The following is a 27,727-nucleotide window of genomic DNA, read 5'->3' as shown; positions in this document are numbered from 1 at the left end:
CATCTTGACTAGCTCATCGTAGAGGGGGTGGTAGGGGTTCTCCATGATGGCAGCCAGCTTCCTTCTCATCCCCCTCTCTGCCATCACCTCTAGTCTAGGTAGCTCGACTCCCACCACGGAGCTAGCCTTCCTCACCAGCTTGTTGAGCTTGTTGGTGTCCCTTGAGTTGAGCAGCAGTCTATTGCACACGTTGAAGGACCTGAGTCTCCTCAGGAAGAACAGCCTGCTCTGTCCCTTCCTGTAGAGGGCCTCTGTGTTATCCGACCAGTCCAGTTTATTGTTCAGGTGTACCCCAAGGAACTTATATGAGTCCACCACCTCCACCTCCACCCCTCGGATGGTGATGGGAATCGGGGGGGGCCTCTTCTTGCCCCTCCGGAAGTCCACCACCAGCTCCTTGGTCTTACTGGTGTTGAGTTGGAGGTGGTTGCTGTCGCTCCACCCCACAAAGCTCTCCACCAGGGCTCTGTACTCCTCCTCATCATCGTCGGTGATGTAGCTTACGATGGAGGAGTCGTCTGAGAACTTCTGCAGGTGGCACCCGCTTGAGTTGCGGCAGAAGTCTGAGGGTGGAAAAGCCGGTGGGTGGGTCCTGGTCATTGTAAACAGCGACTCCTACAGTTCGGTCGGGGCGCCTGCTCAGCGAAGAAAGGATCTAAGGGGGGTAGTGTGATCCTTCCACACGTTACACCCTCTCAGTGAGAGTCCGCGCTGCCAGGTGAAAAGAAGCGGTTGATTGGCTACACATGTGTCGGAGGAAGCATGTGATAGCCTCCACTCTCCCAGACCCAGTCCCGGCGCCATGGGCGGGCATTAGGGGGCTGGGCCCGCCCACTGAGTCAGCTGTGCCCACCCTGGTAAATTTTTTATTTTTTTTTTGTCAATCAAAGTCAACTATCCAAATCCTTATTCAGGGACAGCCCTAGTGGGCACTGATGTCAACAACAACACTACTGAAGCTAGCACGGCACTCTGTGAGAATTAGTTTTCTACCCTCAAGAACGTCTTTACAGAACATCGCCTTAGTTTGCTTCATCGACGCAAGGCCAATTTAATTCAGTTGGCATTTGAGAAGGACTTAACAAAAAAGTTCAGGAATGAGTGGAGGGACAGTGTTTTAAGAAGATTTCACTCTGTCCCCAAACGCCGCTTGCCGCTCTACTAATGATGGTGACTCAAGTAGCCTTTTTTTGTTTGCTTTTTTATGCACCTTATTTTTGTCAGTTCAGTTCAGTTTGTCAGTGAATTCAGAAGTGTTGAATAAATGGAGACTTTTCATAGATATAGAATAGAATATAAATGTATTATCCTGAGGGAAATTTTACACTGCAAATCACTCAACATTAAACATTTAGACAGAACAAGTCACGAATAAGAATAACAAAACAAATGGCCTAAGAATAGAATAAAAGATACAGTAAATAAATACAGTAAAAATATACTGAAGTCTACAGTAGGTGTAATATTGCACAGTGCTGTTTAAAAAGTAAGAGTCCAGGAAGATGGTAACTCACTCTGTGCTCAGTGATGCAGTGAGGCACAGTGATGCATTGTATAGTCTGATGGCTGTCGGAATGAAGGACTTCCTGTGCCGTTCAGTGCTGCATTTATGTAGTGTGAGCCTATAACATGCTCCTCCTGTCAGCCAAGTCTGTGTATAGTGGGTGGGAGGGGTTTTCCCTGATGGCCTGGAGCTTAGCAAGGTTCCTCCTCTCCGCCACCCTCGCTAGAGTCCAGCTCCACCCCAACCACGCTACTGGCCTTCTTGACCATCTTATCCAGCCTGTTTGTGTCCCCTGCTCTCAGTCCGCTGCCCCAGCAGGTCTGTTATATATATCCGTTCAGTCTGTTTTTGTATAAGTGAAAGTTCTTAAGATAGAGAGAAATTAGATTTTTCAATTGCCTCTCTGCTGTTTAGTTCAGCACCGTGGGCAGCGCCAAGCAAGCCACAGCGCCGCTGTCCCAGCTGAAACGTATAAGGAACCTGTGTTGAAAAACCATTGTGCCCCCCCGAGAACATGTTATGCCCCCCCACTAATTTGTTTCTGCAGCCTGGTCTGCCCAGACCGACTGTAGGGGGTAGGTGCGCAGCGACCAGGAAGGGGATTGGGAATTGGCATAACGACTAACATTGGGATGGGAGAAAAACGGAGGAAAAAGGTTAAAAGATTAAAAAAAAAAATTAATAATTGTTGATAGGACAATAACACAATAATATTCAACGTCAAATATATATATCTATTAAACTGTGTCCACAGGGAGGCCTTTCAACCCACACTACATTTTAAACAATGCTGTAGGTAATGTGATCTCTTCACTGGTCTTTGGACATCGTTTTGACTACAGCGATGAAAGCTTCCAGCGTATTCTACGTTTGGACAATGATGCTGTTTTACTCGCTGGCACAGCAAGGGCTCAGGTGGGTGACTAATTTAAATATATTTTAAAACAACTCAAATCTAGTTGGGACACATAGTCCCTAAATGTTTAATCCTTTAACTCATTGGGCGCCAAAAACGAGTATACTCGTGTTTCGTCGCCAACGCTTGAGCGCCAAAAACAGTATACTAGTTTTTGGATCCTTTGATATTTTTCCTTTGATCCCCGTTCTAAACACTCACTCGGAGCTGCCTGTGTCTCCCTGGCACAGCTGCCTACGTTGGAATTCCAATGACGATCGAATCCCGCCAGGTGGCAGTATCGCCTACCTTTTAAACTGGCCAGTACTGAGTTACCTCTGGCTGCTTCCGCCTCGGAGTGGATCAGGACATAGCAATCGGTCGGAGATTTGGTGCCTCAGACCTATTCTTTCCCGTATGATAGCCATGCCCAATATACACGAGTAATCGCGATCGCCATGGGACGACTGGGACTTATTCATTTTGGAGTACCTTCTGACTGAGGTAAGGTCTATTTTAGGTAACCTGCTGGTATTTTTTTTTTCCTAAAACATGCTTTTGTACCGATCAGTGTCGTATTTTACCGGACTTAAAACATGCTTTCGGTAACGATCGCAGTTTCGTTGATGATTTTGTGAAGACACATTATGTATATGGTATATACCTTTCATTTGGAAGTATTTGGGGTTTCAGGCGAGCAACCCGAACGATTTGGGCATAATGCATATAACGCGTCATATCTCGCAATCTATGAAAAAAGACTGGATTATTTTGGAAAGGGGCGATGTTTAGCATGGATAGCGCACAAACTAAAGTATGTAGAGATGAACTGGTTAGTCAGTGTTGGACTATGAACAACGCCTGTCAAATGAGCCATACTATTGTCTCCATAGCTATAATACAGAACACACGATGGGTCCGCAAACATCGCTAAAATGGTCAATAACGTGTGGCGCCATTGAGTAGAGATGGGAAAACAGCGTGGCAGTCAATGAGTTAAAGACGTCACCATTATTTTGTAGTCTCAAAACCTACTGTACCATCCTGCCAATGTCAACAATCCAATGTCACTGATCTGAGTGTTGTGCCTCAAGCAGCTATATGATGCCTTCCCACGCCTGTTTGAGTACCTGCCGGGACCTCACCAGACCATCCACTCCAACTATAGGCAGATTGTAGCTTTCCTGGAGGACGAGATAGAGAGGCACCAGAAGGAGTGGGACCCAGAAGATCCCCGTGATTTTATCGACACATACCTAATGGAGATGGAGAAAGTAAGATAATACTGTATATATTGATATCTAATGTTAGAATCTTTTGGTAAAGCCTCTCCCCAGATTTGAAAAATATGAATCTCAAATGTTGAATTCCTTTTATTGTCAATGTGTAAAGCAGTCTAGAATGACCTGACCAAACCTATTCATTGACATGTAGGTTTTTGTAGTATTGCTGGTAGAGAGGTTGTAGGTACTACAGTAGGTACACTAGCAGTGACAAAGCATTTTTGGACCTGCTGAGATTAGGGCGTAAATGAGGGTGGTTCCAGGATGACATTACTTTGACATTTGTCACACTGTCAGAGGAAGGAGAACCCCCAGGCTGGCTTCAATAGAGACACCCTGGTGGTGTGCACTCTGGACCTGATCGAGGCTGGGACCGAAACTGCTGGTACCACCCTACGCTGGGCCCTGGTCTACATGATGAACTACCCAGAGATACAGGGTCAGTGAAACCCAAATAACGTTGGTCTTCCCCTAATGACACCATATCTGTATGCAGGGGTGTAAAAAGTACCCAGAAATTATACTTAAGTGAAAGTATGGGTACCGTCTCAAAATCATACTCAAGTAAAAGTCAGAGTATCTGGCTAAAAACACACTTGAGTAAAAGTCAAACAGTTTCTACTTTTAAATGTACTTAAGTAAGTCTCTGAGTTATTTTTGACAGCAATTTTTTATTCGATAAACAGGTCAGCACCGTAGTCAAAAATAGCGAAGACAAAGGCATACCTCTCTCAAAACAACTTAGAGATGGTGATACATGCCTTTGTCACCACCCGCCTCGACTACTGCAATGCCCTCTACACAGGCATTGACAAATCCCTGCTCCGCCGCCTACAGCTGGTGCAGAATGCAGCCACGCGCCTCCTCACCAAAACAAAAAAACTCGAGCACATCAGCCCAATTCTGGCCTCACTCCACTGGCTGCCTGTTCATTTCAGGATAGATTTTGAATTAGCCCTAAATGTTTTTAAATCACTCAATGGCACAGCTCCTCCCTACTTATCCGAGCTCCTGCACCGCCACACCACCCACAGATCCCTTAGATCAGCTGACCAGCTGCTATTGGTGGTGTCTAGAACTAGGCTCAAGACTAGGGGAGATAGAGCCTTCTCCGCCGCAGTGCCTAGATTGTGGAACAGCCTCTCCCTCAAAATACGGGCCGCTCAGACCTTGCAGGTTTTTAAATCACTTTTAAAAACCTACCTGTTCTCCCTGGCCTTCCCCCCCATTTAATAACCACTAGACCCCTGGCCCCTTTTTGTCTTCTTTGACATCCTCCGGGCACGACGCAAAACACAAGTAGATTTCTTGAACTGATTTTAATGAAGATTCTCCATCCAAACCTCATCCAAACCGTAAAATCTGCATGACATACAAATGCATGCAAAAGATACCATTAATATTACAAGTCCATTAAACCATGGTCGGAACATCACTGTAACATGTACCACAATCATCATCTAAAACAATCAATACCTTATTGGCTGCGTGCCAGTATATGAGAACATCGATGCGTTATGGTAGTATGTCTCCGATCCGTTTCTTGGAAGATTGTCTTGTTAAGTTGTCTTGATGGATTGTCCTTTGCTTATTAGGATGACAGGTAAGTCAATAATCCATCCATCCAAGTTCATTGTTGCAACTCAAGAGAGCGAGGGCGGAAACACGTCATGAGATGAAGTAATTGCGCAAACAAATAGAAAAAATAGTGCACCACTAATATATATCTTATATAAACAAATAAGAAATACAGTGAAATGCAATTGAGTGTATTATTACTAATATACAAAAATAAGCATATAAATTGTAAACGTAATTAACTATATTAACCAACTGTTAACCATAGCTGCAGTTACATCTTATTTGCTTTAATGTGTCCTACCTGTTTTTATTACATTCATTGTTTTACTGTGTTTTATGCAAATTGTATATCTGTATTGTATATAGACATATTTTTGTCTTTTATCAACCTGCCTGTGAAGCACTTTGGTGCCAGCTGCCGCTGCCTAGAAATGTGCTATATAAATTAAATTGACTTGACTTGACTTAAGTACTAAAAAGTAAAAGTAAAAACTTTTTTTTATTCCGGGTGTTCCGTTTCATCCTCTTCATCACTCGTACTATCGTTTGTGGCCATCTTCTGTAGCCTGTCACTCTGACTGACTATTCTTCTGATAGCAGGTGTTTAATCAAAGATCCCCGCTTTCTAGTCTTGCACAAGGACCAATCAGCATGGGTATGGGCGGGTTAATTTTCCATTGAAGGGGGTTTGATTGGCTGTTTTTAAATTAAGTGTAACCGCAGGATTAATAACGTTAGTTTATAACGTTAGTTTGGCCAGAGAAACAAATATACTAATTAAAATAGTTGGACCTTCGAGATTTGTACTTTGTACTTTGTAGGTCTGCATTTTTAATGTAAGGAGTAAAATGTATGTTTTTTCTCTGAAATGTAATTGAGTAAAAGTACAAATGTGAGTTGCTCTTACAAAAATCAGTCACATTGACCCGAAAACACATTTTGAGATGTATACACCAATGGAAAGAGGAGAATGTTAGCTTTCCAATGATACCAATATCATCTTTTCCAAATATAAAGCAAGTTATTACAGTAGTTAGTTACTACATATCGGAGTATTTTGATCTCAGAGTTTCACTTACTGACTGAAAATCGATAAATGTATCTATGGCCAAATGTCTACACCTGGGAGTTCATAGCGTGAACATTTATGATATTACCTGGATTAACAGACAGATAAGTAGACAGACACTAGTGTGGATTTGTATGTAGACCCTGTGTTATTTCAACATAGATTTTTTAAGAGTGAACACAACGTCTTTTCCCATCAGTAATATTTTGTGCCGATGCATCGATCGATATCGCTAATTAGTGTGTGACCACTGTGCTTCTGTCCTGCGTGTTAACCCAATAACGAACACAGGAGTCAAGATGGATGGAGCACTTCTCTTTTACTTGTGAACTCTCTGTGAATGGGACACACACAACCAGCAGGTCAAACACTGCAATACAGTCGGCAGCTCGCTCCAGCGTGCATTTAAGCCACAGCTGAAGACATCTTTCTGCTGCTTAAAACTATTGTGATCGTATAGTAACAATTAACATAATAAAATAAATATCAAAAGTAAACACTCCACACATACTGTGTAGCCATATGTTAAGAAATAAATGAAACAACCAAAACAATAAAGTGCTATATGACAGCTAAGACAATGAAATACAATCCTAACAGTACCAAACAGTCTCCACACACTCAATATGCCCATCATTTAGTTTACAAGGAATGAATGAATGAATCGCACCACAAAAGCCTTGACTTTTTCACACCTGTGTAGGTGGTGCACCTGTTATGGTTTGTATGAGACCCCAACAGCACAACACAGACAGGTAGATCAGAGTTAGCCAAACACAAAGGGCGTATTTATTTCTACAACAGAAATGTGCAAAACTGTTCCTTTAAGGACAAAAAATACATTGGAGAAAAAACAGCCGTCCAGAGAATTGAGGGGAAAAAATAGGAACGTCCCCTTTAAGGGAAAATGTCAATAGCACGGGGCCCAGTCCAGTAACGAAGAAATTAAACACTTCCTCCAAGGGATTTAGGAATAACAAGCGAAGGCGGACGAAAGCCCAGAGTCCAGGATAATGTTCAGGGGAAAAAGTCCTATCAAAGACTCACCAGGGGCAACGTCAAAGGTAAACAAAAGCACAGGTCCAACGGGGAAGCGATAGCGTCTCGCGCAGGAGACCTAACAGCTAAACTCTTCGGGGTGGCCGGGAAGCGATAGCGTCTCGTGCAGGAGACCTAACAGCTAAACCCTTCGGGGTGGCCGGGAAGCGAGCGTCTCGCGCAGGAGACCTCGGGAGTAACAGCAGAAGGATGAGTGAAAAACGACCTGACCACGAGTGGCAGGCAGTCAGCGTATATGAACCCTCCCGACGAGCTGATTGTGAATCAATCTCAGGTGCGTGACGTTGATTGCTTGGCTCGCCCCTCGAGCCCTCACAGTACCCCCCCCCCCCCTCCACGGGAGCCACCTGGCAACCTGCCTGGCCCGTCGGGTTGGGAACGCTGAAAGACAGAGAGCAGGTCAGGGGTCATGACGGAAAGGTGACTCACCAGGATCTCCCGGGGTCCCAGCGAGCCGAGTCCCTCGACCGGGTAGGGCAACTGCTGTAACGATGTCCCGTAAGGCCGCAGTCGAGGCAAAGACCGAGCCTGTATCGGTAATCCGGTTCGGCCGGACTAAGGCGTGCGCGTCCCAGCTGCATGGGTTCCTGTGAATCAATCTCAGGTGCGTGACGTTGATTGCTTGGCTCGCCCCTCGAGCCCTCACAGCACCTGTACATTAAATAAAAGGACTTTTATTTACAATGGCTGCTTGACCCAAATTATTCACAATTTAACAATATACTAAAACGGTATTACTAACATAGCTGAACATCATTCTTCACACCGTTACAAGTGCATACACTCTCTCACTCACACACACGTGACCGAGGGACAGAAGGTCGGGGACATGTAATGTCCTTGGTCTCCTCAGTGTAATAGTCTCTTATCTTATCGAAGAGGTACCATTGCCTTTTGGCATCCAGTCCTGACCTCTCCTGCTGACATGGATCTGCCTCACCATTGCATCAGGGCGCAGTAGCAGTAAAAATGGTGGAGGTAGCTGATCACTGCATTAGACCCTTTGCTGCTGCAGTGGGCCTCGTCGATCAGGTAGTTTACCTGCTGGGGTACTCCCTCGCAGCAAACACCAAATACTCCACACTTTCTTGGCACAAGAAAATATACTGGGCCAGGCTGAAGAGGGTCACTGGGGTAGTGGACCTGCAACATTAAATGAAGAAATGTCAGCTGAATGAAAGAATATTGTAAATTACGAATGGGTGATAATTCAATTACAGTAATTAAACTAACCTGCTGTGCAAAGTAAAAACTGTAATGTACAGTTACATCTCTACTGCAGGGTGGGTTAGGGCCAAGCTTAGCAGAGAGATCCTCTACCACCACCTTGCAGCTGTCGGTCATCCCCCGTAAGATGTCCCGCACCTTTCCCACCAGGCGTAGGTGTTCCTCCTGCTTCTGAAGTTCGGCAGACTTCACACATTCGGGCAGGTTGGCTCCGATATATGGCCACGTTATGTTTTTGACACTGCCAGCAGAGGTCCGTCATTGGTTTGCCAATTACTATGTATGGCAGAAGTTGGCAACACATCTTCCGGAAAGTGCTGTTGCCAGCAGCACGATAACCTGAACAGTGAACACACAGTGATAAAATAAGACAGGTTCGTAGTAGCAGTAGTCCACTTAAGCAAATCAAGGGCCTAATTTATAATGAGCCATTAACACTTTCTATGCCACTCACGAGTTTTCTCGGAATTATTAATATCTCGTTGAAAGCCACTCACGAGATTTCTCTGAATTTCTTATATATATATATATATATTATTATTATTTTTTTTTATATATACAGTCAACATATTCTTAAATAATAGCGCTGCCCGAGGCGGGGCATGATACAGTCAACATATAGCAAAAGAGAGAGCGAGAGAGAGCTCCCGTTCTACAGTCAATATACAGTGTACAGAGAGAGAGAGAGAGAGAACATGTGTTTGTCATGTGTGTGTGTGTTAGAGAGAGACTAGAGCATGTATGACAGATTCAAAAGGACAAAGATCAAAAGAGAGAGAGAGAGAGAGAGAGAGAGAGACACATTGGAAAGAAATTGAAATGCTATTTGGCCCTAAACAGAGAGTACACAGTGGCAGAATACCTGAGCACTGTGACTGAAGATCCTTGAGCACAGCCTAGCCATCGAGAAAGGCCGCCATAGGCAGACTGTGTGTGTTAGAAAGAGAGAGAGAGAGAGAGAGAACATGTGTGTTTGTCATGTGTGTGTGTGTTAGAGACTAGAGCATGTATGACAGATTCAAAAGGACAAAGATCAACACTTAAATCCAACAAGAAGAGCAGGGTATACCAGAGAAACCAAAGCAAGGAGCCAATGGCCGACATCAGCTAAATAGGCTAGCCAGGTACTGTGACACCAGGCCACACACAGCTTTGGCCAATGGCCCAACGCTACACAAGCTACACAAGCTACACAAGCTACACCATTCACACACAGCACATGTCGTATCTCCAAATGTTGTGAAGTAGCATATGTTTTGCCTGGAAAAAAACATCGTTATTAACAAAACATTCGGGAGGGGAAGGAAGTAAGAGTGGGGTAATGTCATGACATTTTCATTAATCTTAGTTACCTGCACGAGGGCGCCGGGCGAAAGGCCGCAACACAGGTCTCCACGTTGACGAAAGGCCTCAGCGCGCCTCCCTCCACCTTCGCTCCCCACCCCTCCCTCCTGGTATAGTACGGGGGGCCACGGCTCCGGCCGAGGAGACTGGGTGTGGGGAGGACGTGGTGGGCCGACAGCCAGCCAGCCAGCCCACACATGGCGTCTGGCTAACAGTTAGCTCAATCAGGCACGTGGCTCTATGTAGCTGCATACAGCCAGGTGCTCTCACCACCAGCACACACCGTTAGCGTTAGCTACTAGTAGTATTAGCTAGTCAGTCGACCAGTTTGGCTCCAGATAGAGAAAGACAGATCCACGGCTGGGGTATATAATCATATGTTGACTCACGGTCACTCACCATAACGCAGTATCAACGTGGAAGCAGACTTTCTTGGCCCCACGGTGTAATTTCTTCTTCTTCTTCTTCAAGTACTTTCCGGCAGACTGGACACCTTTCGGCGTATTGCTTCTTTTGAAAAGACATCCACTCGCCTCGCCTCGCTCCTCTGGATAGGTTAGCCGTTAGCTAAGCTAGCTACTAGCCGGCGACAGCATCATGGCTATCCCGACTGAACCACACGGGATAGCACTCAATATTATAACGTAGCTAAAGCTAACTAGCTGTCCCTGTCTTTAGCCGGGATGGCTAGCCTGACTGAACTGTCTAACATGCAACAACTTTCATCTTCAGTCCATCTGCCGAACGATGTCCTCTTCACCTTGGTTGGTGACCGACCGACTGATAATGACCGACCTCTTTCTTCGTCTTGGCTATTGGGCATAACTAAGCATAGTCAAAAGCTGCACGCGCGAAAATGTCAAACGCAGCCGACTCACGCTGCCGGCGTCTACACTGTCTACACATGATGTAAGTAAAACCACTCCCTTCGTTGAAACCAATGCTGCTGCAGAACCCCAGAGGCTGAGCTCCTATAGTGAGTATGTCTGCAGCTGCAGGACTGCAGACCCAGGAACAAGTCAGACACATTCTACAAACGTGTCTAATGTGAAATATATAAGCATATAAGCAAAACTAGATTTTAGGTCTGTGATGAAAAAGGGCCTCGCGGGAAGGGGGGCCTCGCAAAAAAAAAAAAAAAAAAATAATAATAATAATAATTTTTTTTTTTTTTTTTTTTTTTTTTGCGAGGCCCCCCTTCCCGCGAGGCCCTGTGCGACCGCACTGCTCGCACACCCCCTGAGGCGGCCCTGTGTGTACTACTGTATCACATTGGATCTATACACTTGGTGATCAGGAATTGGAATATACCAGTTGGATACCATCTGATGTCAGGTAAGGAATCTATGTTATCAGTGTTAGGATAATCAGACTCATTTTGATGAAGATATAAGCTGTTTTGTGAAATGGGCTCTTTCGGTTTCACTGTAAAAATCCAAGAGGTAATGAACACAGCGATTATCCGTGCGCGGCTCGAATGTGCGTGCGCGTATAATATTGATCATCTAGCGTTTATTTGAAAACGATTCATAAATAGGCCGACAAATATCAACGTTCTGGAATATTCCAGTAAAAGACGATTATCATAGAATGGTCCAGAATGGACTGTTTTTTTTTACCTCAAAACGGGTGGGGAGGAGACTGTACATTAGGAGGGGGTGGGTGGGTGGGTGGGTGGGAGAGAAATATACATACGGTGGGGAGAGAATATATACATACGGTGGGGAGGAGACTGTACATTAGGAGGGGGTGGGTGGGTGGGAGAGAAATATATATACAGTGGGGAGAGAATATATACATACGGTGGGGAGGAGACTGTACATTAGGAGGGGGTGGGTGGGTGGGAGAGAAATATACATATAATAGACAGTCTCCTCCCCACCGTATGTATATATTCTCTCCCCACCATATGTATATTTCTCTCCCACCCACCCACCCACCCCCTCCTAATGTACAGTCTCGTCCTCGCCTTCCTCCCTCCCTCTTGCCGAGAGCAGTCGCATATTTCTTTCCTCTCCCTAGACCTCCAAGGTCATTCCTATCGCCGGCCCTAACTGCCTCCCTGACGGTGTGGATTCTACTCTCTTCAACAGACTTGGCTCCCTACTCAACTACAATGGATCAACTAGTAAGCTGGTCATTTGCAGCAATTGATCGAATTTTCTCTTCAAGGAAGCAAAACGCAGCTGATCCGCTGTGTCCAATCGGGACATATCAAGCGGGCTTTGCGATTGACAGTTGGAATAAATGGCGATCAATATGCCTGTTTTCTCTTGAAATTGAGGATGTTGAAGATGTGTACATCATCACAATCCTACTGATCGGCTTGGGAGCGATCGCAATCTGGATCTGGATTTGTACAAGAATAATCGGGAAAAGAGACGAACAAAAGGATGATAACCGTGTGGACCGCTGCCTGACAGCTGTGGCCAGACTGGAAGTCTCCCACATGGAACTTATTAAAACCCACATGGAACTTGTTAAACGACTCGCTGTCCATTCATCTGACGAACAGTTGAGAGGTCAAGTCCTGCTGGGGGTCGCGCAGGACATTAAGAGCGCGACGGATCGAATTTGAGTCAAGAACGGTGCTTTTAGGGGTCATTGTCTTCTACTGCACCCCCCCCCCCACACTCTCAAGTCTGGTGTGAAACTGTGGAATGCCAAGGTCTGCCCGCCTGTCTCGCGGCCTCGGAAAAGGGAGTCAGACGAGATAACAACTGGAATGCGGCGTTTCCCTTCCCAACACCTCACCTCCCCCCACCAGATCTGGCTCGGCACTCCCCCCCCCATCCCCAACCCCCACCCAGACCTCCTCCCCTCCCGTGTTTACGCCGAGCGCCGTAAGAACTGTTTCTGGACGGCTGCCACGTATGCGCGCTGTAGGAGTGGATCCTAAGACTGTCTCCCGACCCCGCCTGTCCATCCCTCCCTCCCTCCCGCCCACCTGGCGCAACGACACTTTGTTTAACTACTCTGTTGTTGATGCAGCCTGTTGATCGCATATGGCGTCTCAGGCATTCTGTAGATGACATGTGTCAACAAATGTACATGTCTGTTTGAATTTATGCTGTGCCATTGTTACTGTAAAAAATGTAATGATTGGAGAGCTCCCGTAGCTCACTGCATATCTCGGCGCTATTTCTGCGTCGGGGAAAACCGTGCTCGTCACGGATCTGGGGGACACGAGTTCGATTCCCGGACTCGCCGTCATTTCTCAGAATGTCTTCCCCTGCTCTACATCCCATTTTCAACCTGTTTCTGTCGGTCATGCTTGACCAGAAAAGCGATAAACGCTAAAAAATAAAGTTTAAAAAAAAAAAAAAAAAAAAAATATTGTGATGTTGTTATTATTATTAATGAGACTGTAGTGGCCAAAATCCTAACAGGTTTGTCCTATAACCTATTTGAATCTTCCACTTGTAGGGCTGGGAAGCAGTGTCAGACTCGCAGTCGCAGAACAGAAACCACTGCACGCTTTTGTTGTTCCTTTTGCTCTTTTAATGGTCCAGCAAGAACAAAATACGAAAACAATACCGTACATAGAAATAAAACAAGAGATCCCAATAATCTCAATAACAAAAAGGTTGCGTCTGCGTTGCGTGTCAATGACAGTATTGCTGCTGCCTGCTGCTCTGCCGTCACACGCCGCACCTGTGGCTTATAGCGTTAGCCCCGCCCCATTCACCTGAGCAAAGCGCCCCACTCACTGAAACAGAGAAATGAATTAATACAGGTTCAGAATTAATCAAAACAAATAAGCTTGAATGCGGCTCTTACACCGGCCCCTAATTGTTCTCTAGGAATCAATTACTCAAACAAAATAAAGAGCCGTAAAACTATCAACAAATTAATTTAGAAAAATATAGTATATACATTACATCCCTTGTTGATGTTGAAAGAAGAACTGTTATTCTTCATTCTTAACCGTATCCTAGGGCCAGAGGTTACTAGCACATAGCCTTAAGGAGGGATCTTTATGATCGCTAGGTCAGTCAAATCAGAAAAAACTAAAAACTGTAATCCAAAGTGGCAAAGCCAGTTTATGAGTGTATATCTCCATGTATCAGTCTATGCGTGTATGTCTATGTATTAGTCTATGGGTGTATATCTATGCATCAGTCTATGGGTGTATATCTATGCATCAGTCTATGGGTGTATGTATATGTATCAGTCTATGGGTGTATGTATATGTATTAGTCTATGGGTGTATATCTATGTGTAGCAGTCTGGAAAATATGGTATATTATTCAGAACTGCTGACTGTGTTTATATCCCTTTTTGTACACAAAGACATTCTAACTAGTGTCATTGATTCACACGAACAATGACACAAACGTCCCCGTCCAAAGAGCATGTGAATACGGATTATAAATGACAGTATTGATTCATATTTTACAGTGCGTCTCCCCTTGTGACTGGCGGGCGGGACCAGCAGGGGGCAGTAGCAGGCAGAGAGTGGCGGAGAGAGCTGAGAGATGATAAAGGGAGGAGGCGAGCGGAAGTCGTTCTCTTCGGCAGTGAACTTGACAACGAGAAGTCACGTCTAACGGGGGGGCTCTGGATAGCCCCGTTGCTGACTTTATGCCGGAGTGCCCCGTGGAACAGTGACGGGTGATAGGAAGTACTGGCTAGTGGATACGATATCCTAGCAGTACCAGTGGTATGATATGAACAATAAGTGCAGAGCCAGGCACTAACAGTCGAGTTATACCTAGTTACAGTGAGCGGTATAGGTAGCGTGCGGCTAAGGATCACAGTAGTATTGCTCGTGTTATACTTAGTTACAGTGCCGGTATAGACTGCGTGCAGCTACGGGTGTGGACCTGCGAACACTCTGCTCTGGCCGTCAGCAGCCGTCTTCACCGGCGGTTCTACCATCACTCTGCGCCGGCTGGAGAGCAGCCAACACGGGAGCCGTCCCGTCCAGCAGAGGTCGCCCAGCACCAGCTCAGCCAGCACTGCCTCTCTGCTATAGCTCCGCCTGCTAGCACCTGCGACGCGAGTGTTCGACGCCATCTTGCCACCAGGACGGTGGTGGAGCGGCGCGGCCGCCATTTTGGTAGAGTAAACATTAGGGCTTCGGCGCCCAGGATCTATTGCACCTTACACAGTGTGGAGCGGCCTGCGGGTGAAGTTAACGTTGCTAACTGCAGACCCCAAACATTACATTACATGCCGGCATTAGCATAGGGCTTTTGTTTTGGTAATTGTGGGCCCACACTTTTGGTTTTATTTCCTTTTCTTTGAGCGTGATACAATGTGTGTGTATTAATATTTTCCCATTCAATTAACCCTTCCCTGGGGGGGAAGTTACAGACCTGGTGCATTATAATTAAAGCCTTTTGAGGTATTATTCTGGCCGTATAATTAAAGCCTGTTGAGGTATTATACAGGGTGAAGACCCAGACGTGGGTGATGAGTCAAACACAGTGAAGTATATTATCCCTGATAGTAACCCAGAGGTGGGTGCATAATATACGTGTTTATGAGGTATTGAGTTGAACAGCAGGGGCTATAGTAGGACTTCAGCCCAATTGGCCACTAGTATAAAATAATTGTAACTGAACAGTACAATTAACATAAAGACTTGAATGGGGTTCTGTGTGCGTGTCCATTCCTGTGCCCTGCATTAACTCTTTTGGTGTGGGTAACGTATATATATGGTTAACCCCTTCCTACCCAACTCTCCCCTTTTCATTATAAGGTTTCTAGGGTCATTGAGGGAGGGTACTGCTTGCGGGGGGAACTCAGAGTATTTGATTACAATTCAGTCACGAGGTGTGGGAGGGTCTAAGGAGCGACTGGGAGGAGTGGGAGCGTGTTGGGGAGTACTGCTGACCGCCCTGCGACAGGGAAGGAAGACCAGAGTACCAGACCAGGTTGGTAAATCCCGGGCCCCATCCACTCACACTACCAGCCTCCAGTCGACGCCCCAGGCCCAAAGACGAGGGTGCAGCCAGACAGAGTTCTGCTGTGTCCAGCTACCTCCTGACTGCCAGCAACCGTTCCCACGAAGCAGGGATAATCCACCCTGCTACATTTGGCGTCACGAACAGGATCAACATCCTAACTTACTCCCTTGACCGAGACCCGTAGAGAGACCCACGATGTCAAAGAAGGAGACCCCCACCGCGCAAGAGATGGCGGCGAAGTTCGAGCAACTGCAGGAGCAGTGTCAGACTCAGGCGGCACTGCTAAAGCAGCAAGCCGCAGCGATGAAGGAGTTGACTGACCAGGCCCTCCACACTCAGGTGGCCCTACAGGAGCTACGAGAGGGCCAGGCCGCCGCCACCTTGATACAGAAAGGGGAGACCCACGTCGCGCAGGAGAGGGAGGCGGAGTTAGAGCAGCTGCAGGAGCAGTGTGAGACTCAGGCGACACTACTGACGCAGCAAGCCGAAGCGATCAAGGAGTTGATCAACAAGGCACTCCTAGAGAAGCGCTACACTGAGGCGGCCCTAAAGGTGCAACGAGACGGCGAGGACGCCGCCGCCGAGGTAAAGAAAGAGGAGGCCGAACGCATGGAGGGACTGACCGCACAGGTGGAGCTGTTGGCGAACAGAACCCACATACACGCGGGCCTCCTGGACCGACAGGCGCTGGTGCTGGAAAAGACCCAGCACGAACAGCGGGAGCAGGCCGGACGCCGAGCTCCGCTTGCCGTGGCACCGGCCGGGATCCAACAGCTCCCTCCAGCGCCCCTCCCGGTGGTGTACGTCCAACGAGAGCGGAAGTGCAGCGAATTTGGAGGTGAACAAGAGATGGGGGAACTGCCTGTGGAGGACTGGATCCAGGCGATGAGGACCCACCTCCGGGCCAGTCGAGTGCCCGCGGAGGAACAAGCGGAGGTCGTACAGCTACACCTCAAAGGCGAGGCGAAGCAGACGGTACGCTTCCTGACGGGGGAAACCGCCCCCGACACGGAATCCTTGTTCAAGATACTCAAAGAAACCTATGGGGACAAGGTCCTGGTCAGCATTCGGCTGGGGGAGTTCTTCGATCGAAGACAGGCCGCCGGCGAGACCACACGCCAGTTCGCCTATGACCTGCAAGAGAGGGTCCGTCGCCTACGACGTCGGGCGCCTACGCTGGTCGGCGATGCCACCGCCCTGCTGCAGGAGCGGTTTGTGGTGGGCCTCAGAGACGAGGCCCTGAGGAGAGAAATGCGGAAGTACATGAGGGAGGACGGTACGCGGCCGTTTCCTCAGGTACTGCAGGCGGCGATAGACTGGTCCGAAGAGGAGATGGTCCTGCCCCCCACAAGGGGTGCCGACAGGGGCATGATACGCGGCGTCGTCGTGAAAAGACACGAGCCACCTCTGGACATAGCCGTGCTACAGGAGTCCATCCGACAGCTCTTCGCCGGCCAAGAGCGGTTGGACGCGCGCATGGAACAGCTCTTCCAGGCGTTTCAACAGGAGCGAGACACACCCCAGAGAGGCTTCGCCGGAAGCCGACGGAGGAGAGACGTGCCCTCTACCCCGCGCAGACTACCCCGCCGGAGTGAGGATGGGAGACTGATCTGCTACAACTGTCAACAGCCCGGTCATATCGGCCGCGAGTGCCCCCGCGCGATGGAAGAATCACGCCGGGCGGAAGTACCGGGCGGTGAGGTCCCTCTCCCACCAGTACAGGACGCCACCCACACAGCAGCAGGCGGGTCGCCCGACCTGGCGACCGCCAGACCATGGTCTGGAGGGGGAGGTGTGGGGGTGTGCCGTAGAATTCGATACCACTGCGGCCGGCCAGACGAAAGCGCTGGCGCCCGGCTGCGCATCCCGATGCGGTCAGAACCGGAGTCTGTACCCAAGAGACAGAACAGGTCGGAAGGAGGTCAAGGGGGCAAGGAGGCCCGGACCAGGGGCCTCGTCGGCGCCGCTACCGCCGCAACTTCAACTACCGCTGCAGACGCTCGCCGGCCGGCGACCAGCCGGGCCCCGAGAGCGGCGATGGAAACGTCAAGAGGACGTCAGTGTTCACGGTTCGTCCCGAAAGAGGGGGCCCCGAAAGGACCGTGCAGAGAGATCGGAGCAAGATCTGCCCCTTCCCGGCCTCCGACCCGGAAGAGCGGACGAGAGCTTCCCGAAGGAGCCCGATGAGAGCGCGGAGCTCATCCGAAGCCGACGTGGGGGGTGCCTTCGTTTACCCTCGTGAACCGCACCCTAGGGCGTGTAGTAGCAGCGCCGCTACAACAGCAGCTGAAGCAGCGCCGAACGAGGGAGGAGAGGTAGAGTTGGTCCCCTCAGGCGAGGACGGCGAGGGCGGCGAAGACGACGGAGACGGGGGCGAGGAGGGCGCTGTGAGCGGCCCCTCAGAGGCCTCGGAGGGCGAAGCCGTGGCCGAGGACCCGCCAACAGAGACGGAGGAATCTGACACGGAGTTAGACTGGTGGGGGGTTAAGCAAACCCGGGCCCCGCTGAATGACAGAGGTGAGCCACTCGCTCGGTGTTTCCAAGACCATGTGCGAAGGTGTGTGGGAACGAGACGAGTGGTGCACCTGTATGTCTAAGGGAATATGGCACCGAATCAGACGCAGGGGGGGTTGAACGAACCCGGCCCCAGAGGAGCACCAGAGGTCGGCTACCCGCTCGGTATCGCCAGGACTACGTGCTCAGGAGTGTGTCCAACTCCTGAGGGAGTGTGTAAAACTGTTGGCATAATGTGTAATTGTCAACCGATGTGTGAAACTGTTGGTCTCAGGACCGTTTTCATGCATGCGTTTGTTTTTGTTGTTTTGTTGTTAACTTGCAGAGGACTTAGCAAGTTCAAAGTGGGGGGAAATGTAGCAGTCTGGAAAATATGGTATATTATTCAGAACTGCTGACTGTGTTTATATCCCTTTTTGTACACAAAGACATTCTAACTAGTGTCATTGATTCACACGAACAATGACACAAACGTCCCCGTCCAAAGAGCATGTGAATACGGATTATAAATGACAGTATTGATTCATATTTTACAGTGCGTCTCCCCTTGTGACTGGCGGGCGGGACCAGCAGGGGGCAGTAGCAGGCAGAGAGTGGCGGAGAGAGCTGAGAGATGATAAAGGGAGGAGGCGAGCGGAAGTCGTTCTCTTCGGCAGTGAACTTGACAACGAGAAGTCACGTCTAACGGGGGGGCTCTGGATAGCCCCGTTGCTGACTTTATGCCGGAGTGCCCCGTGGAACAGTGACGGGTGATAGGAAGTACTGGCTAGTGGATACGATATCCTAGCAGTACCAGTGGTATGATATGAACAATAAGTGCAGAGCCAGGCACTAACAGTCGAGTTATACCTAGTTACAGTGAGCGGTATAGGTAGCGTGCGGCTAAGGATCACAGTAGTATTGCTCGTGTTATACTTAGTTACAGTGCCGGTATAGACTGCGTGCAGCTACGGGTGTGGACCTGCGAACACTCTGCTCTGGCCGTCAGCAGCCGTCTTCACCGGCGGTTCTACCATCACTCTGCGCCGGCTGGAGAGCAGCCAATACGGGAGCCGTCCCGTCCAGCAGAGGTCGCCCAGCACCAGCTCAGCCAGCACTGCCTCTCTGCTATAGCTCCGCCTGCTAGCACCTGCGACGCGAGTGTTCGACGCCATCTTGCCACCAGGACGGTGGTGGAGCGGCGCGGCCACCATTTTGGTAGAGTAAACATTAGGGCTTCGGCGCCCAGGATCTATTGCACCTTACACAGTGTGGAGCGGCCTGCGGGTGAAGTTAACGTTGCTAACTGCAGACCCCAAACATTACATTACATGCCGGCATTAGCATAGGGCTTTTGTTTTGGTAATTGTGGGCCCACACTTTTGGTTTTATTTCCTTTTCTTTGAGCGTGATACAATGTGTGTGTATTAATATTTTCCCATTCAATTAACCCTTCCCTGGGGGGGAAGTTACAGACCTGGTGCATTATAATTAAAGCCTTTTGAGGTATTATTCTGGCCGTATAATTAAAGCCTGTTGAGGTATTATACAGGGTGAAGACCCAGACGTGGGTGATGAGTCAAACACAGTGAAGTATATTATCCCTGATAGTAACCCAGAGGTGGGTGCATAATATACGTGTTTATGAGGTATTGAGTTGAACAGCAGGGGCTATAGTAGGACTTCAGCCCAATTGGCCACTAGTATAAAATAATTGTAACTGAACAGTACAATTAACATAAAGACTTGAATGGGGTTCTGTGTGCGTGTCCATTCCTGTGCCCTGCATTAACTCTTTTGGTGTGGGTAACGTATATATATGGTTAACCCCTTCCTACCCAACTCTCCCCTTTTCATTATAAGGTTTCTAGGGTCATTGAGGGAGGGTACTGCTTGCGGGGGGAACTCAGAGTATTTGATTACAATTCAGTCACGAGGTGTGGGAGGGTCTAAGGAGCGACTGGGAGGAGTGGGAGCGTGTTGGGGAGTACTGCTGACCGCCCTGCGACAGGGAAGGAAGACCAGAGTACCAGACCAGGTTGGTAAATCCCGGGCCCCATCCACTCACACTACCAGCCTCCAGTCGACGCCCCAGGCCCAAAGACGAGGGTGCAGCCAGACAGAGTTCTGCTGTGTCCAGCTACCTCCTGACTGCCAGCAACCGTTCCCACGAAGCAGGGATAATCCACCCTGCTACATATGCATCAGTCTATGGGTGTATGTATATGTATCAGTCTATGGGTGTATGTATATGTATTAGTCTATGGGTCTATCAATAATGGATGTTTTCGTCTGGAGCTTCACTGCATGGGTCAGACCTCCTGCATCAGGCTTGGTCTCCTGTACTCTGCCTAGAGGCCACGACCCCTGTGGAGCAGTTGGGTCAACTACCAGGACGACATCTCCAATGTTAAAGTTTTTTTCTTTTTTTTCTCACTGTGCTCCATTTCGGTCTTCCTTGGAGTAGCAGAATGTATTCTTGTGTCCTGGCGTAGAGGTCAGATCTCTCGCAGAAGATGGTTTGTAGGCCTTCATCCAGTATAGGATCGATCTTACTGTTCTTCTGCACTCTGAATGGAGCGGTTTCCAGCACTGCCATTTCCACTGGGAAGGATTGCTTTTGAACATAGGTGATGACTGACCTCTCTGCCTGTGAGAGGTCTTCCACTGTGAGGAGCTGTCCACCAAGTGTGGTCCTGAAAGCGCCTAGCTCAGTGCTCACCTTTTGGCTGCTCGAGTGGGTGTGGCTGTGACCTGGGGAAAGCTCTTTGCGCTTTTTGACGGTCAACATCAGAGCATTCTTCCTAGTGTGCTCGTTACCAATGTACTTGAGTACTGTTTGGCTATCCCCGGCCCCTATGTGACCACATAACTCTGCTCTCTTCATATCTGCTGGGGTCTTGTCCTCTGCCCTCTTCATGTCTGCTGGGGTCTTGTCCTCTGCCCTCTTCATGTCTGCTGAGGTATTGTCCTCTGCCCTCTTCATGCCTGCTGAGGTCTTGTCCTCTGCCCTCTTCATATCTGCTGGGGTCTTCTCCTCTGCCCTCTTCATATCTGCTGGGGTCTTCTCCTCTGCCCTCTTCATGCCTGCTGAGGTCTTGTCCTCTGCCCTCTTCATATCTGCTGGGGTCTTCTCCTCTGCCCTCTTCATATCTGCTGAGGTATTGTCCTCTGCCCTCTTCATATCTGCTGGGGTCTTCTCTGCCCTCTTCATATCTGCTGGGGTCTTGTCCTCTGCCCTCTTCATGTCTACTGGGGTCTTCACCTCCGATGCCAGGCTTCTGGATTTTTCCTCACAGGGACTCTGGACAGGTGTGGTGAGAACAGGCGCCTCCCTATTGGCTGCTGCGATGGCCTCAGAACCATGTGGCCAAGACACAGGAAGTCCCCGTCTGAAATGCACCTGCGGCGCCTCCCGTTGGGCAGAGGGGTGGGCTCCGTCCTTCTCTTGCGGCCCGGCTTTTGCGGGAGAAGTGAGGGGCGAGGCCTGTGGCAGAGGGCTGTCGGTGAAAGTACGGGGCCGCTTGATGACCATCGAGGTGGAGGACGGGAACTGGGCAGGGGGGTCCCTCAGGAACCGGAACTTCCTAAACGAAGACTGAGGCGACAGAGGCGTCGGTGACATGGGCATGACAGGTCGAATATTGTGCACTAGTTGGGGCTGGTGCTGGTCATTAATGTCATCTGGCTGAGCATCGGGCCAACTGTGAGCATTACCATCGTTAACATTAAAAAAGGGCAAGTGATGTGCTCCTGCCTTGCTCCTAACAGCTGGAGCACCTATGTCATATGGATGAATTGAAACATCTGGCTTTGAATATACCAGCGCAGTAGCTGCTGCTTCAGCCCGTGCAGGGCGGCACCTTTGTAATTCAATGTCTTTAAGATAGTAAATTTTGGCTGTGCTGGCTGCTATTTCACCTTGTAATTCTAATGTTTCTCTCTTTTTTTTTAACATTTGTTCCTGTTCTTCAATGGCATGTTTTTCTTGTAACATAGAAGCTTTAGCCAATAAATATTGTCTCTCTGCCTCCGCGTTGATGCGTAATGTTGAGGAAGAGGAGGAGTGGTGGGAGGAAGAGTGAGACCTCGTTGAGCGTGTGTCTGCCATCCTATTTGGATGCGCGCAGCTGCGCCTCATATGTCATTAACGGGCAGGTCTGCCTTATCTGAACTCGCCATTTTAATTCAGAATAAACAAATAAATAAATCCAAAAGGTCTTCAACGTGTTTAGAAACAGTGGCTGGTTATTTCATTATCATTGTCTCTCTCAATTGTTTGTTTGGTTACAGCCGCACGCCAGGCCGGCGTTTCCTTGTCTCGATGTGCGCAGCTGCGCCTCATCCATGTCATTAACGGGCGTCTGAACTCGCCATTTTAATTCAGAATAAACAAACAAATGAATCCAAAAGGTCTTCAACAGTGGCTGGTTATTTCATTATCCTTGTCTTTCTCAATTGTTTGTTTGGTTACAGCCGCACGCCAGGGCGGCGTTTCCTTGGCTGCTCTTTTTATCCATGGCATGATATGTCACCAGCACAAAATAAAATATTCACTGTCCATAAACATCGTTATCAGAGGCGAAGTTTGTTTAGTGATAATCCATGCATTTATTCCAAACGAATAATTATTCATGTGGCGTTGGTTTTTGCAAACACATACCTCAATTATTTGTTTGTTTGCTTGTTTACAGCCGTCAGGCCGGCGTTTCCTCTGTTTGTAGCCGCGCGTCGGGCCGGCGCTTTTCGTTCCAATTTGGACCCGTTTGATCCTCCAATCCTTTTTCGTTCCTTCGGATCCCTGTGATCCTCCAATAATCCGTGCTCTTTAACCGCAGCTTGTCATTGACTTGATGTAGTGGCCAAAATCCTAACAAGTTTGTCCTATAACCTATTTGAATCTTCCACTTGTAGGGCTGGGAAGCAGTGTCAGACTCGCAGTCGCAGAACAGAAACCACTGCACGCTTTTGTTGTTCCTTTTGCTCTTTTAATGGTCCAGCAAGAACAAAATACGAAAACAATACCGTACATAGAAATAAAACAAGAGATCCCAATAATCTCAATAACAAAAAGGTTGCGTCTGCGTTGCGTGTCAATGACAGTATTGCTGCTGCCTGCTGCTCTGCCGTCACACGCCGCACCTGTGGCTTATAGCGTTAGCCCCGCCCCATTCACCTGAGCAAAGCGCCCCACTCACTGAAACAGAGAAATGAATTAATACAGGTTCAGAATTAATCAAAACAAATAAGCTTGAATGCGGCTCTTACAGAGACGATGAGCTGTATGTGTGTGTCGCTGGAATTTCCCCAAGGGGATTAATAAAGGAATATCTTATCTTATCTTATTATGCATTCGGATTTTTTTACATTGAATTTTAAACGCTGAATTTTTATTTCACATAGGTAAATTCAGAGCAAATAAATTCAGATACATGATTTTCAAAGTAATTATTTTCAATGCTATAAATTCGGTGTCTGAAAAAATTCAGATACATGTTTTCAAAGTAATTATTTTCAATGCTATAAATTCGGTGTCTGAACAAATTCAGATACATGTTTTCAAAGTAATTATTTTCAATGCTATAAATTCGGTGTCTGATCAAATTCAAATACTCATTTGCTTCCATATCTGTGCTTTAGCTGGATACCCCATAATGACCATTTCAGACAAACGTTTCACGTACTGCAAGTCATGTACGTTAGAGTTTAGCTTTTAATTTTTGTAAATGAATGACATTGGACTAGTTTTTTACTTTTGTAAATAGAATATAATGCATTTATTTGTCATTGTCACAAGAGTATAATCATTGGTGATTATATTCTAAAACACACACACACACTCTCTCTCTCTCTCTCTCTCTCTCTCTCTCTCTCTCTCTCTCTCTCTCTCTCTCTCTCTCTCTCTCTCTCTCTCTCTCTCTCTCTCTCTCTCTCTCTCTCTCTCTCTCTAGGAAGTGGATAAGTGCTTACCAGTAGTCAGCTCTTGAACCTGGTCTCGCATTTTCACCATCTCCTCAGGGGTAAAGCGTGTGACTCCGAGTCTGATTTATTAATAGTTTGATCAGGTCCCGGTGCAAAAAAGTTATCACTAATAAGCTGGCGCCATCTATCACCAGACTCTGCGGACAGCACCGCATTGCTGTTCAACAGCCGAGCGATTCAATCTAAATCTTCTTCACCCCGGTCCGGATCGCGGGATGCCATTATGAACTCAAAATAAAAATCTAAAAGAAAATAGATGATAGAGATGTAGACCAATCGATACCAGCGTTAATGTGTTGGCTGGGCCAGCATAACGTTGACCATGAGCTCTGACAGAAGTGACAGATGCATCGCATCCTTCCCGCGACTTGTACAGCAACACTCATTGATTGTCCGGACAATCAAGAGAAAACAAACAAACAAACAAACAAGCCTATCATTCATAGTTATTCTTGTTGCCATGCTGTGTCATGTGTCAGAGAAGATTGGCAGTGCCACTGCCGAGTCAGTTTTGGGGGGAGACAAGCAGCTGACGCTTGAGTAAACTGCGACCTGACTATTATCAGGCGTTTATTATTAGATTATTAGAACGAATAGAACATTTCCCCATCTCTCATTGCTACGCTTCAAAATCATATTTCCCAGTCGAAATGAGAAATAATATATACATTATGAAAGCCAAGGTGTTGTTTTATTAGAATATGTTAAAAGCCCAAAAGTGAAAAAGAAATCTATCTATCTTGTCTGTAAAGTCACAATTTTTGCCATTTGTTTCATGATACAGAGAAGGTCCAGGCAGAGATAGACAGTGTGATCGGACAGTCCCGCCAGCCCAACATGACAGACAGACCCAACATGCCCTACACTGACGCTGTCATCCATGAGACTCAGAGGATGGGAAACATTGTCCCCCTGGGCTTCCCCAAAATGGCCAGTAAAGATACTACCTTGGGGGGATACTTCATCCCTAAGGTAAAATACTTGATATGAAACTCTAATAATACTATAATCATCAGCATTGAAATCATCTGAAATTAACACAGAGTAATGATTTGCTGATATTACAAACATACTGAATGTCTTGCTTAACTCTCCTCCCACCAGGGTACAGCTGTTACAACAGACCTCGGATCAGTGCTGTTTGATAAGGATGAGTGGGCAACTCCAGACACTTTCAACCCTGGGCACTTCTTGGACTCAGAGGGCCAGTTCTGCAGAAAAGAGGCATTCTTACCATTTTCAGCAGGTGACAAACCAACAATTGGGTTTTATGTTTAAATTTGTATAATTTTTTTTTTATATATACTTACTGATAAGTGGCAGTATGATTTGCTACTGTATCCATATGTATAAAAAAGTACTATGTTTTAATGTGCTAAATATAGCTAGATTAGAATCATAATCAGAAACACTTAAATAGCAAAATACAATCAATGTGCAGTAGGGGTGTAATGGTACACAAAAACCACGGTACGGTACGCACCTCGGTTTTGAAGTCGAGGTTCGGTACAGTGGGGGAAAGTTTGGCTTTCCATGTTCCACTTAGGGGTGATGTAGTGTGCAGTAACTAATTGTACTTGTAGGGCTATCAACGAATATGCTATATTGAAATTAATAATCGACTTGTAAAAAAAATAAATAAAAAAAATTAGATTGTGAAGAAAAAAACAGCCCCCGGTGGGCGGTCGTTAGTGGTTAACATACCGTTGTATTCGTTCGGTACACTACACAGCCGTTCGGTATGGTACACACTGAAACTTGTTCGGTACGGAACTACGGATACGTGTGCCTTTACACCCAATGTGCAGGGATTTGTCTTGTTGGCAATGGTCTACAGTCAGGGACAGGATGACAATATGCACGACTCTCTATGCATTCAGTACTATGTACTTCAGTGTTACGGGTAGCAGTGTGGCGTATGGCTGCTGCAGCTGTGAAGCGAGTGTCCAGTAGTGCATAGAACAGTGCTGAATATAATAAGGGGTGAGCATTGTTGTGAGATATGTTGTGAGAATTACAGAGCATTGACACAAATCTGAGTTGACATTATTGATGTAATGATGACTCATTTTCTTCCCAGGTAAACGTGTGTGTTTAGGGGAGCAGTTGGCGCGCATGGAGCTGTTCCTATATTTTACCTCTCTACTCCAGCGCTTCACCTTCTCTGCTGTTCCTGGAGAGATGCCCAGCATGGAGGGCGTGGTGGGGTTCACTCACTCCCCAGCGGAGTACAGGATGCTGGCCCTGCCTCGGTAACTTCCTCATCCAACCCTTCTCACCGACTTCTCATCAACACGTAGGAAGATGAAAAGGACTGGAAACCTTGTGGGGAAACATGACATACTGTAGCTGATACAGTCATTTACATACTGATGTAAATTTTCTGACATTTTAGGATTAAAAGCTTTCTGACATATTAGTAGGCTACAATTAACATACATACTACTATTAGTATACTACTGGAATACCTGGAAAACCAGCCTCTTATGTGGGGAAGTGCGTAACCATCCTATTATGTTCAGGTAAAAAATTACCAATTTCAACATGTTGTGATTTATTTCAACATGAAACTTGATGACATCCTCAACAGTGGAGATATGAACATGTAAAGTTGAAGATGACCAGTAATATTTGTATATAAAGCCTGTTCACCGTACATCACAGTACAAAGTTATAGTCAAATTTCACACAGTGCTTCAGAATGGTGATTAAAAATGTAGTGGAGTGCAGCCAGGCCAAGCCAAGATGTTCAGCTGGCCCCGCTGTAGGGTGGCTGGACTGGAGGTAGTGGATGTTGCATTGCAGATGATGAAAAACTTGTTGTTAAACATAGCAGGGGGAACAGATGGCGTGTCACCTCCTCGTGGAACCGTCAATCCATATCTCCTTCCTGGTTATAAACCTGGTTATAGATCCACACAGTTCATTCACAAAAGGGAAAAGACTCTAAAGCAGGGGTCCTGTCAACCTGTCACATTAACACTTATAATAATCCAGTTATAAGAAATGTACAAGCATGACATAATCTCTAACATATAAATGATATAGATGATTATTATAATTAATTAAATTATAATTAAATAATTTGTTGTATTGTTATTATGTAGTAAGTCATAATAAAAGTCATTTGTAAATTATTAATAGGTGTTTTATTCCAGCATTAAATATATTTATGTTTGTTATTGTTTAGTAACACATTTATAAATGCTTTTGAGTGTATAAATGATTTGATAAACATTCAACACTTGATATTAATATGATCATTAAATTAACCATTATTATAGATGTGTTTTTGTTTATTTTGTGTTTAACAAATATATACATTTATAAATATATTAATCATTTGTAGAGGTTTTTGGTAAGGTGTAAACTATA

General features: G+C 46.9%; 1 protein-coding gene across 1 annotated transcript in view; it reads left to right on the top strand.

Moving 5' to 3' along the window:
* The window catches only part of LOC311247841 (cytochrome P450 2J2-like), a 33,312-nt gene extending 5,914 nt beyond the window's left edge, over window positions 1–27,398 (top strand). Inside the window, exons 4-9 of the mRNA XM_084337935.1 lie at window positions 2,263–2,419; window positions 3,497–3,673; window positions 3,980–4,121; window positions 25,137–25,324; window positions 25,457–25,598; window positions 26,433–27,398. Of these exons, the coding sequence (XP_084194061.1) occupies window positions 2,263–2,419; window positions 3,497–3,673; window positions 3,980–4,121; window positions 25,137–25,324; window positions 25,457–25,598; window positions 26,433–26,608 (982 nt within the window). The 3' untranslated portion in view covers window positions 26,609–27,398. The remainder of the gene's footprint in view (window positions 1–2,262; window positions 2,420–3,496; window positions 3,674–3,979; window positions 4,122–25,136; window positions 25,325–25,456; window positions 25,599–26,432) is intronic.
* The last annotated feature ends 329 nt before the right edge of the window (window positions 27,399–27,727 follow it).

The sequence above is a fragment of the Notolepis coatsorum genome (genome assembly GCF_963971535.1).
Source record: "Notolepis coatsorum genome assembly, chromosome: 2".
In the NCBI taxonomy this organism is placed as follows: domain Eukaryota; kingdom Metazoa; phylum Chordata; class Actinopteri; order Aulopiformes; family Paralepididae; genus Notolepis; species Notolepis coatsorum.
The sequence above is the reverse complement of the archived record's forward strand: the minus strand, read 5'-3'. Positions and strand labels throughout refer to the sequence as shown.